This window comes from Narcine bancroftii, chromosome 7 (genome assembly GCF_036971445.1).
Source record: "Narcine bancroftii isolate sNarBan1 chromosome 7, sNarBan1.hap1, whole genome shotgun sequence".
Taxonomy (NCBI): Eukaryota; Metazoa; Chordata; class Chondrichthyes; order Torpediniformes; family Narcinidae; genus Narcine; species Narcine bancroftii.
The window spans coordinates 186,828,669-186,840,409 of record NC_091475.1 but is presented as its reverse complement, the minus strand read 5'-3'; the positions used below and the strand labels follow the sequence as shown (position 1 = coordinate 186,840,409).

Genomic DNA, 11,741 nt, shown 5'->3' with positions numbered 1-11,741 from the left:
CATCACTCAGCGCTGCATCTGACGTCATCACTCAGCGCCACCGAGCCGCGGAGGCCCCTCGGGGACGCAGGCGGCCGGAGGACGGTGACCGGTCGTGGCCCCTGCGAGCCCTCAGCAGAGGCTTCTGGGAGTGGAGCAAAGCGGCCGGCAGAGCGGGGCCACCGGCACGGAGTAGCGGGGGCTCCTCGTGGCGGGAAGGAGATCACACCCTCCTCCACCCACCCGGGGAGGGGAGGGGAGGGGAGGGGAGGGGAGGGGAGGGGAGGGGAGGGTGGGTGGGGGGGTCAACTGGGCGAGCGGCCGCCCTCCGCATTGTTCCCAGCGGCGCAGCCTGGCAAGCCGGCCCTGCTCGCCCCCGGCCCTGGGCTGCTAGAGTGTGCCAGCGCTTCGGAGAACAGCAGCTGTCGAAAGCAGAATGGATAACAAGTCATTTTCAATCGTTCTGGATGAAATAAGGAAGGTAAAAGGATCTCTGGCCACCTCCATCGATTGGGTGAATGAAAGCACAGTGGCACGTTCTGCTCTACCCAGGCGAATGGGGCAATTGGAGCGATCGGGGGGTGGGGGGCTGAACATTTTTTCCACGAAATGAAGCAGTCAAAATAGAAACAGAAGACTAACAAAACTGCTAGAAAGTATAAAGCACTTAAAATTGCATCCTGAATTTTTCTGGTGACAGATCTGTATAATAATTCGCCACTGCTAGGATGTTGATCAACTCATGTTGATGAAAATGTAGCTTAAACGTGAACTGGAAGAGGGAAGCTAACGGGATTCCTTTCTTGTTATCAGCTAGAAATGACAAGGACCTCCTTATTTGGCAAAGTAGTAAAACACCATTAACTCTTCAGTAAGGGACGTGACCCTGATTAGCGAAGTGTTCTTGTATGGAGCAGTCTGTTCAAATGTTCTGGAAACCAAGAAGGTCTGATGGTATCAGCCATGAGGCAAAAAATAAAAACGTGGGGCGAGATGAGCTGTTTGGCGCTTCTTGCTGTAACGGAGTTCTCTCGCTTTGTAAAGTGATGAACAGGTATTTTTTTTGTGTGTAGTTGTATTTCGGTTATGTTCACTCTGACATACAATGTTCTGTGCCATGCAAAAGGGTATAGCGTCATTGCCCAACGAGGCACATTTTGTGGTGTTGGTTCGAGTGGTTTATAAAGACTGGAGAAATGTAATCAACATTGTAAATTTTAAATTTTGGGCGAATGACTAAGATGGCAAGTCGACGCTTGTTCAAGACAAATATTTTTTAAAATAACAAAATTATATATAAAGTAGGGAAAAAAAGCTGGGGGAGGGGTCAGATGTATATGAGACAGAAGGTGTGGGAGTGAAGAGAAAGGTAGTAGGGGAAACTATTAGGGGAGAGGAAAGAAAAGTTAGAAGGAAAAGGTACAGGGATAGAATAAGAGATGGAAGCAGGAATCAGATGAGAGCGTGAATTACTCAAAATTAGAAAAAAATAATGTTCAAGCCTTAGGCTTGAGGATATTGAATGCGCGATACTCTTGGCCTGTACTCATTGGAATTTAGGAGAATGAGAAGCAATCTCATTAAAACATTTTGTATGTTGAAAGGCATGGACAGAGTAGATGGAGAAAGGTCGTTTCCCTGCTGGGAGAGTCTAGACAAGAGGGCACAACTTCAGGATTGAAGGGAGTCTGCTTAGAACAGATGCAGAGGAATTTCTTCAGCCAGAGGATGATGAATCTGGAATTTGCTGCCAAAGGCAGTTGTGGAGGCCAGGTCATTGGGCATATTTAAGGGAAAGATTGATAGGTTCTTGATTAGTCAGGGCATCAAAGATTATGGGGAGGAAGGTAGGCAGTGGGGCTGAGAGGAAAAATGGATTAGGATTGGTGGGGTAGACTCTGGGCTGAATAGCCTATTTTTCCTTCTATGTATTATGTTCTAATGGTGTTATTCCTCAAGTTTATGTTTAGCCCCACCCTGACAATGGATGAGGCCAAGGCCAGGCATGCCATGGTTGGAATGGTCGGGGGAGTTAAAATAGCTGCGTGAAGCTCAAGCTTTGACCCACAAATAGAGCGGAGGGTTCAACGAAGTGGTCACCCTTTTAGAATTTGGTCTCACTGATGTAGAGAAGGCCATACGGGAACACTGAATGCAATAGTTTAGGTTGTAAATGCGCATGTAAAGCTATGCCTCATCTGGAAATTGTGTTTGCGGCTCTGGATGGGGGTGAGGGTGGAGATGCAAGAACAAGTTTTGTATTTTCTGCAATTACAGTTGGAAGTGCCCTAGTGGGTGCAAAGATTGGTGTGCATAACAGACCAACCGTTTCCTAAGATCATGCAAGAAATATGAAAATCTCAATGGATAAATCAATACAACTTAAATGGCTGTCTTTGAACAAAATTATCTTGTGATCTGTGTCATTGATACGTCATATCGTGATACAATTTTTAGAAAATTTTTGATAAATTATATTTGTGTATCTTAATGTGCTCTATTTTTAAAATCAGTTAATTTACATCTCTCGATGTTCCATAAAAGATTTCATTATAACTTGCACAAAGTGTCTTTTTAAAGCTGTTGAATTAATTTGTAGCCAAGAAAATTAATGGAGAGGAAGACAGTTTATTTTTGATTTACTGAAAATAGTTTTTTTTTCCTGCATCCCATCTGAATATTTCTTTAAAACTTTTGACTCCACTGATCTACTCAGAAGTTCAGGATATTTCTTTGAAGAATATTTTTAAAATAATAGACCCACAGTTACATATATATATTCATAAAGCCAGGAAACTGCTTGTTGTACATGTTTAATCTTTGTGCTCCATGAATCTGCACACTAGAATCTGTCTGTACACTAGCAGTTAAATTTAGACATATAGCATGAGCCCATGCCACTCAATTGACCTACAATGCTGGTGCATTTTGAATAGTTGGAGCAAACCCACACAGACACAGAGAGAAAGTACAAACTCCTTACAGACAGCACCGGATTCGAACCCAAGTAGCTAGCACTCCCACAGTTGTGCTTCTTATCAATAAAATAAATATTATTTGTTGGTTTTTCCCTACTTAAATTATGTAAATATTTCAGAAAGCATTGAATAATTTAGAAGAAACCAATACTGTACTGTACATGAAAATAAGAAGTACACATGCTGGAAATCTGAAATATAAACATAAAATGCAATCAGCATCTGTAGAAATTAACTTTTCATTTTCAAGACTCCTCAACAGAACTATGGTCAATGGGAAAGTATAAACATTACATCTCCTGTGGATGCAGGGTAAAATTCTGTTAGAAGGAAAGTGATGGGTGGGAATGGAAGAGTGGACCAAAGAGTTACAAAGGGAAATCAGTCCTTTGAAAATGCTGAATGAGGAGAGGAAAGTGTATGGAGCGGTGGAATCTTGTTGAAGGTGGTTAAAATTGCAAAGGTTTGAAACGTGGAAGTAAGTGAGGTGTAGGCTGAGATCATAGGTGTTAGATCCAGGAGAGGGAGATGTGGCAAATTGATGAAATGCAGTTAGGCGCTCTGCTATCTACTCACTGTTCAGGTAGAATGAAGACATCGGTGCACTGTACTCTCTTTAAAAGATGGAATTATTGATGAAGAAGATTTAAATTAGATGCTTAAAACTGCATAGTTCCTTATTTATACCAGAACTGACATGCTATGTCATTGTTTTCTGGCTATTGAATATTCAAACTGAAAATATGATCTTTTTAGGGCGTTCTGACTGATCAAAAAATAAAGGCAATTGAATACGTACATGGATATTTTTCAAGTGAGCAGGTATTGTCAACTAACAAACATCCTCTTATTTTCAGAAGTGATTTGTGCTGATTATGTGACATTGCAGTGAACAATTTATATTGTGACCATTTTTATAATATTTGAAAAATCATAATTGTCCTGTACTGTGAAAAAGTATATTTTTTCCTAAATTTTCTCCATCCCTCCATCTCCAACTCAAAACTACAAATAATCACATTAGCTTCCACCTTTTCTGTAAATGATCATTGATTGTAGGTGAGCAGTATCTTTATTTAAACTAGATATATTCTATATTCAGTAATTTTTATTTATACTTCTTGATGTTTAATGAGTATAACCACTTGCAGGCTTTCGTTTTCTGAATTACTACTACAAGACTGGATAGAAGTTTAGAATTTCATTTCCCTATTATTTCTTGCATAAATGATAAGAAGTCTAAGGGTTGCCAGGGCATCAGATAGAAGAATTTTGCATTTTAACTTTGTAATACAGTTTTGGATCAATATGAATGATTACATACTGATGTATGTTGAATAGTGTAAGATGTTAAACTGGTTATAAATTATTAATTTATGTGGTGCTGGTAATTTTATTAGCAATAAATGTTTAAAATCTTGGAAAACTACCAATGAGTGTTTTTTTTTCACCAATTACCTCTTTAAAATGTATCCATATTATTTCTTTCAGGTAGTTGAACTATTGAAATATTTTTCTTGGGCAGAACCTCAACTGAAGGCTCTGAAAGCTTTACAGCATGTGAGTATTATGATATTAATGCTGTGTTTCTTTGTTTTCGGATTTCATTAAAATGTAAAGGTTTGCCTCTGTATCTCTCCCAGTTACCTGCCCCACCTCTATAACTGAAATATTTGCACATGTCCAAAGGTAACCAGTTGGGTATATTGTTGAGGCCCGAAGCTTTGGGATTCACTCCTGCAATTTTTCTGCACTTCTGTTTCCCCTTCTTCCATTAAGATTTTCCATAAAACACATCCATTTGACCAAGTTTTTGGCCATTAATTAACCTTCATGTGGTTAATGTCTATTTATTTGTTCAATAATGCTCCTCGGCATTGGTATGCTCAATGCTAATAACATGAAGCAGCAATCTTATTGTAAGGAATATATTATATTATCAACAATGTCAATTGACAAAATAAGCAAACCTAACCAAGTCCAGTACGTGCACCAATCTCCTGTTCAATGAAGACATCTATGTGTGATGCTGCCTCAAGAAGACAGCCAGCATCACCCTGATCACAAGCTTTTCTTGCTGCTACCTTTAGGCAGAAGGTGCAGAAAGAGGTTCAGCACCGTAAAGGTTAAAACCTTGTGTTTTTGATTCTTAGTTAATGTTGTGCCTATCTCTTTAAGGAAAAATATTATTTGTAGTTTTACCATTAGTGTCTCTGATATCCATGCAGTCTTAAGAGCTTGCATCTCATTCTTCGACAAACTATGAAGGAGATATAAGCTCAAGTTAATTTTCTTTGAATTTGTCTTATTTCATCTTATTTCTTCTTGTATATCTCTTTGAAGTTGAATATCAATATATCTTTAAATATAGTCAAATGCATAGTTTATTCATAGTTATGAAAATCTTAATGCGAAGTTATGCAAGATGTTTATCTCTTTTATCAACGAATTAAAGCTCTATAAAGCTGCATCTACAAAGTTTGGTTTATTGGATTAATAAGATAGTAATTCGGAATATCGTCCTCGCGCTTCCTTGAAGATGACCCGTTTTGAAATTAGGATATATTAGAACCTGGAAAGTGTCGTCTATAAGCACCTCTACATTCAAGAATAGATTTTATCCAACAGCTATCAGGCTTGTGTACCTCCCCGTACTACCCACCCTAACCATAAACGAGTCCAACTTCAGTGCATCAATATATTTTATGACAGTAAACACTCATTACTCATTGAACTGAAATCCATGCTTTTTGTATTTTTCAGAAAATGGTGGCCATCCATGTATCTAAAGTAATAAATATCCTCCATTGTCTTACTTTCACTAAAGATAAACTCGTTGCCTTGGAGCTAATAGCTCTGTAAGTATGTTTTAATTTTGTTTATACTACCACATGTTCCTTGTATTACATTTTCTATAATGTAAATGAAGTCACTTTTAGCATATTGTAAATAATGTCTGCAAAATTGTACTTGAATGAGTTATTTCAAAACACAAAGACTCTGGTGAAAAATGACAGGGTTGGAAGAAAATACACAAAATTGATCTGTGGATACATTGATGGCAGTTTTGCATTATTTAAATAAAACGATGTCATGCCTTGGCTTTGAAAAACTAAATTTGCTTTTAATCTGAGATATAAGAGGGTATAGAGGTTATACATAGAGTATGGTTTTGTCAAGCTATTGTAGTGATACAATTTATGTTCAAGTCAAAGTAAAGAATTATGCTTTATAATACTTGTAGCTAATTGATTACTTACAAACTTATGTTCATTACTTGAAAGATGTTTCATATTTATTATGACCTTTAGCGCAAGTCATTAAAGAGACCATTTTAAATTCTCCAAAAGGTTGTAATGGTTCAGTTTAATACTCAGGCTGAAAATTTATAAAATTAAAACTAATTGGTTGTCTTATCAATGTTGATAATAGCAAATCTATTTTTTATAGAACTAAAACTGAGATTGGTCAGTTTTCCTGATTTCTCTGAGTTAATATGATGCATAAGTATGCCACTTGGGTGCCATTTTCAGTAGCCTGGAAAAGCAGGTGTATGAATGCCAGTTTTGCTACATACTTCCTTAATATATTTATTTCTAAAGCCTTAATCTTTCTGCTTTAATATTGCTATCAGGAAACTAGACAACAATTCATGGAATTTTTTTCTCTATGCACTATTCATTGTTTTTCTATTGCTTTTCCACCCACAAATGACATTCCTTCTTTATATATTAAAACTATATTAAGGGCAGCACAGTTAGTATAGCAGCTAGCGCAATGCTATTACCACATCAGCAATTGGGACTGGGGTTAAAATCCCACACTGACTGTAAGGAGTTTGTCTGGGTGGGTTTTCCCTTGGGGCTCTGACTGTTTGAAAATACATTGTGGTTGTAGGTCAATTAGGTGTAATAGGGCGGCACTCACTCATGGGCTAAAAGGGTCTGTTACTTTGCTGTAGTTTACCACTTGTCAGTATGGGTGATCACGTTACCTGCAGATTTTCCTGTCTTGTAGCCTAAAATACTTAATTACCAATCATTTCCATTTTTAGCTAGGTCTCATTGACTTGTTTGTGCAGGAGCGGATGTCTTCTCAGATGTCAGACAATTCTGTGCCATCTGAATGAGATGAATAGAAATATGAATGGACTGAAGGCTGAATAATTTATTTCTGAAAGTAAAGAAATTACATTGTCACTGCAGTGAACTGCATTTATTTATCATTTTTAATGCAATGATACCAGCAGAACCACAAATGGCAAAGAGGAAGCGTACAGGAGAGCGATAGATCAGGTAGTTGAGTCATGTCACACCAACAACCTTGTATTCGATGTTAGCAAAACCAAGGAGATGGTTGTGGACTTCAGGAGGAAGTCAGGAGAACACGAACCAGTCCTAGTTGATGGCTCAGCAGTGGAGAGGGTCAAATTCCTGTGTTGTCAACATCTCCAAGGATCTGTCCTAAAGCTTCCATGTCGATGCAATCACAAAAAAGGCTCGCCAGTGGTTATTCTTTGTGAGGAGTTTGAGAAGATTGTATGTCACCAAAAATTCTTGAAAACTTCGACAGGTGCATGGGGGAGAGCATTCTGGCTGGTTGCTTCACTGTTTGATACAGAGGTGAAAGCTCAGGACAGAAAGAAACTCCAGAGGGTTGTTAATTTGGCCTGCAACATCACAGGCATCAGCCTTCGCTCCATCAAGGTCATCTAAAAGAGTCAGTGACTCAAGAAAGCAGCCTTTATCCTCAAAGAGGCCATGCCCTCTTCACTCTAGTACCATTGGGGGAAAAGATACAAGAGCCTGAAGATGAGCACTCTTGGGATCAATGCATCAGAAGACATGGTCTTGTGGAATGGGTTAAAGAAATATACAGGGTTGGAGGAAAGTCATAGTTATTGGAACAAAGTTGTGAAGATATTTGGTCACAAATGCAAGTTGTAAGGTTGAAATATTGAGAGACAATGTAGGGGCAGAAGGATAGAGACATTGGTAAACAGGATGATGTGAGTTTCCATAAATGCTGCCGAACTTTACACAAGTTCAAGTTTATGGAAGAATTGACACAGAAGTCTAACTGGAAGAACTTGAATTCCTGTTGTCTCTGTGCATATTCCTGATTTCATGGCACCATTTGAAACATTTCTTTGCTTCCCACAAATTAAAATATCCCAGTATTTCTTTAGTTCTTACTTTGGTTGAATAGAAACCTCCTTTCATACTTTTGTTATCTCCTCCAAACTTGCTAAATTATATTCTTGTTAGCCTCCCATCTGTCTTTCAAGAACAGCCGATAGACTGAATGACTGGGTCGCTTCCTTTCAATTTATTTCTTGTGATGAACAATATTTGTCCATCTGCTCAAAGACTTCAAGAAACAGTGTGAGAGGCCATCAAATTAATGCTTTAGTTGCAAAAATATACCATTTAAAAAATAACAATAACTGAGTGTGAAACCTAGGGTAGTTTTGATTTCAACAGGCCTCTACTGCATCCAATTAATGTTTCTAAAGTAGTGAGAATTGCACATGGTGAAGATAGTCTGTCACAGTATTAAACTCAATCGGAGACTCATTTAACAACTCTTACTAACCCATAAATCCTTATTCCCATTTCATTGCTTACTTTATTCCATGTATTAATCTAATGCTTTAACAGTGGTGTATCCCTGTCTCCAGTTATTCTCAGTTCCCATTTATATATAAAATCTGGTATCTTCTCTCCTATCTTATCCATCACTCTTTTAATTCAATCTGGTTGCTCTCCCTCTTCATAAAAAGAAGAGAGAAACCTCATTTTTGTGGCTTTATAATAATTTTTAAAATTTGGAAGTTATAGACCTCCCAATTCATGTTTCCATGTTAATTTTTCTAATGAAACTCTTGTCATCTTGCCCTTCCAAAGGAATTTCCTTGTATATTTATTTAATTCCTGAATTTTTTTTTTGTGGAAGTGATATAGGGAATGTTTGAAAAAGATACTGCACTCTTGGAAATGTATTCATTTTTACACAATTAACTCTTCCAAATAATGTAATCTGTAGTTCCATCCATTTTTTAAATCTTCATCAATTTTCTTAAGTAAAGGAGTATAATTCAACTTGTATATATTATTTAAATTATTATCTACTCGTATCCCTAAATATTTTATTCCATTCAATGGCCATTTAAATTGAGAATCTCTTTTAAACTGAGAATAATCACCTCTAATAAGAGGCATAATCTTACTTTTATCCCAATTAACCTTACATCCAGATACTATTCCATATTCTTTTAACCTTAAATATAATTTATGTAATGAATTTTATGGTTCCATCAAATAAATTATTACATCATCTACAAACAGATTAATCTTGTATTCCTCTCTACCAACTCTAAAACCTTTAATTTCAGGATCAGACCAAACTAATTCTGCTAAAATTAATCTTATGCATCATATTAACTCAGAAATCAGGAAAACTGACCAATCTCAGTTTTAGTTCTATTGCTAAAATAAATAAAGCTGGAGATGATGGACACCCTTGCCTGCTGGATGTAGTTAATTGAAAAGGTGTGGATATTTGTCCACTTGTTTCAACTTTTGCTTTTGGTCCATTATATTAAGATTTAATCCTATCAGCAAATATTGGACCCAATCCAAATTTGTCAAGTACTTTAATAAAAAATCCGATTTTTAACGGATCAAAACACTTTTTCAGCAGGTAAGGCTATTGCTACTCTTAAATCTCTCTCTTTTTACACCAGATATATTCAATAATCTAGTCACATTATCTGCTAATTTTCTCTTTTTAATAAAACCAGTCTGGTCCATATTTATAAATTTCGGCAAATATTTTGATTGTTTTGATTTGATTTTAAAATGTTGATCCTATTTTATAATCTGTGTTCAACAATGAAATTCGTCTATATGATTCTGATTTTAAACCATCTCTTATCATTTTTTGGTATTACTGTTATTATTGCCATATTAAAAGATTCTGGTAGAGTATGTGTTTTAGCCCCCTACCCTAATACTTCCATAAATGGAGGAATTAGTCAATCCTTAAACTCTTTGTAAAACTCAGATGGGAAACCATCCTCTCCCAGCAACTTATTACTTTGTTATGAGCTATGACCTCAATGCTTCCCTATCCTCCTCTAGTCTCTCCGCTCTTCCAAATTTAATTTAGGTAAATTTATTTGTGACCAAAAATAATAATCTATTATCATCATTTATAGATTCTGATTGATATAATTTTGTAAAATTGTTTAAAAATTTAATTAACATTGTGGTTTATAAGTAATTAAATTAGAATAATTTTTAGTTGCAATAATCGTTCTCGATACTTATTCTGTTTTTAACTGCCATGCCTTATGTGCCCTTTCATCTAATTCATAATACCTTTATTTAGTTCTCATTATTGCTTTTTCTGTTCTATACGTTTGTAAAGTATTATATTGAAGCTTTATATAAATAAGTTGTCCTTGTTTATTCTCATTTACTTGTCACTGTAAATCTTTTTCTAAATTCATTATCTCCATCTCCGACTCTTACTTTACGCATTATTTTTACTGAAATTTTTTTCTCTGTATTGCACAATCAGTTTGTTTACTTTTATCTCTTGTATATACTAATCATTTTCTTGAGTGTGATTTTCTTGTACTGATGAGTAAACCTCAGGAAAAAGAATCTCAGGGTTGTATGTGATGTCGTATTTGTATTCTGACAATAAATCTGAACTTTGATTAAACCATGAAAATTATAGTTATTGGGTGACATTTTTCATAAGTTTAATGAGTGTAATCATTTTTAAATGTAGGAACATTATTGATCCTCATAATTATCGACTTATTGAAGATATTTTCCGAGTACACTTGCCAGAAAAGAAACGCTGCAAAAGAATTCTTGATCAGGTATTGCATCTCCTGCTGGAATGACTTTTCTGACTATTGCTTTTGTAGGACCATTTTCAGTGCTGTATTAATAAAAGCATTATTTCAGTGATGTTTTATTAGGGCATCTGCAGTTAAGAAATAAAATTATATGGTTTGGTTAAATTAGTGTGCAATTTAGAAAGTTTGTTCTATTTAAATGACAGGTGGAGAAAAGTATTGAGATGAAAATGTTAAGGATAGAGATGTAGAATAATTGAACGGTTACCTGATTAAACAAAATATATTTTTGACAAATAATAATTTGAATTAGGATACCAAAACACATTTGATTTGGTAACAAGTGGAGCCCAGTCCAGGGCTTTGGCTTGCACAAAGTTCATGTAAATTATTTGGAAATTTTATCCTCCTACCAATGGTCCCTTATATAATGCTTTAATCCAATTAATATATTTCTCTGGTAGGTTTAAATAAATGGTACTTTATCCTCCTACCAATGGTCCCTTATATAATGATTTAATCCAATTAATATATTTCTCTGGTAGGTTTAAATAAATGGTACTTTAAATAAATAATTCCATTCTACCCTGTCAACGGCTTTCTCTGTGTCAAAAGCAACCGCCACTGTTGGAGTCCTCTTTCCTTGTACTGCATGGATTAAGTTAATGAACAGAGATATTGTCTATTGTTTGCCTTTTCTTAATAAATCCAGTTTCGTCAAGGTTTACTATTTTTGGTACACAGACAGCCAATCTGTTTGCTCATAGTTTTGCTATTATCTAATTCCACCTGCATTGAATTCGCCCATCGTTATTGAATGAAGATCTACCGGGACCAATGCCCGAAGAGGGCGCACAAAATCAGTGAACCGGTGCGGACTCGAAAGGCCAACATGGCCTGTTTCCACTCCG

General features: G+C 36.3%; 1 protein-coding gene across 3 annotated transcripts in view; it reads left to right on the top strand.

Annotated features, from left to right (window-relative positions):
• Positions 1-283: 283 nt before the first annotated feature.
• proser1 (proline and serine rich 1) overlaps positions 284-11,741 on the top strand; it is a 46,871-nt gene continuing 35,413 nt past the window's right edge. For all 3 annotated transcript variants that reach the window (XR_011342295.1, XM_069891718.1, XM_069891719.1), the window contains exons 1-5: positions 284-460; positions 3,714-3,779; positions 4,449-4,517; positions 5,721-5,815; positions 10,758-10,851. Coding sequence is in view for 2 of the 3 variants with exons in the window: in XM_069891718.1 (XP_069747819.1) it covers positions 416-460; positions 3,714-3,779; positions 4,449-4,517; positions 5,721-5,815; positions 10,758-10,851 (369 nt within the window). In the remaining variant the exon portion in view is untranslated. The remainder of the gene's footprint in view (positions 461-3,713; positions 3,780-4,448; positions 4,518-5,720; positions 5,816-10,757; positions 10,852-11,741) is intronic.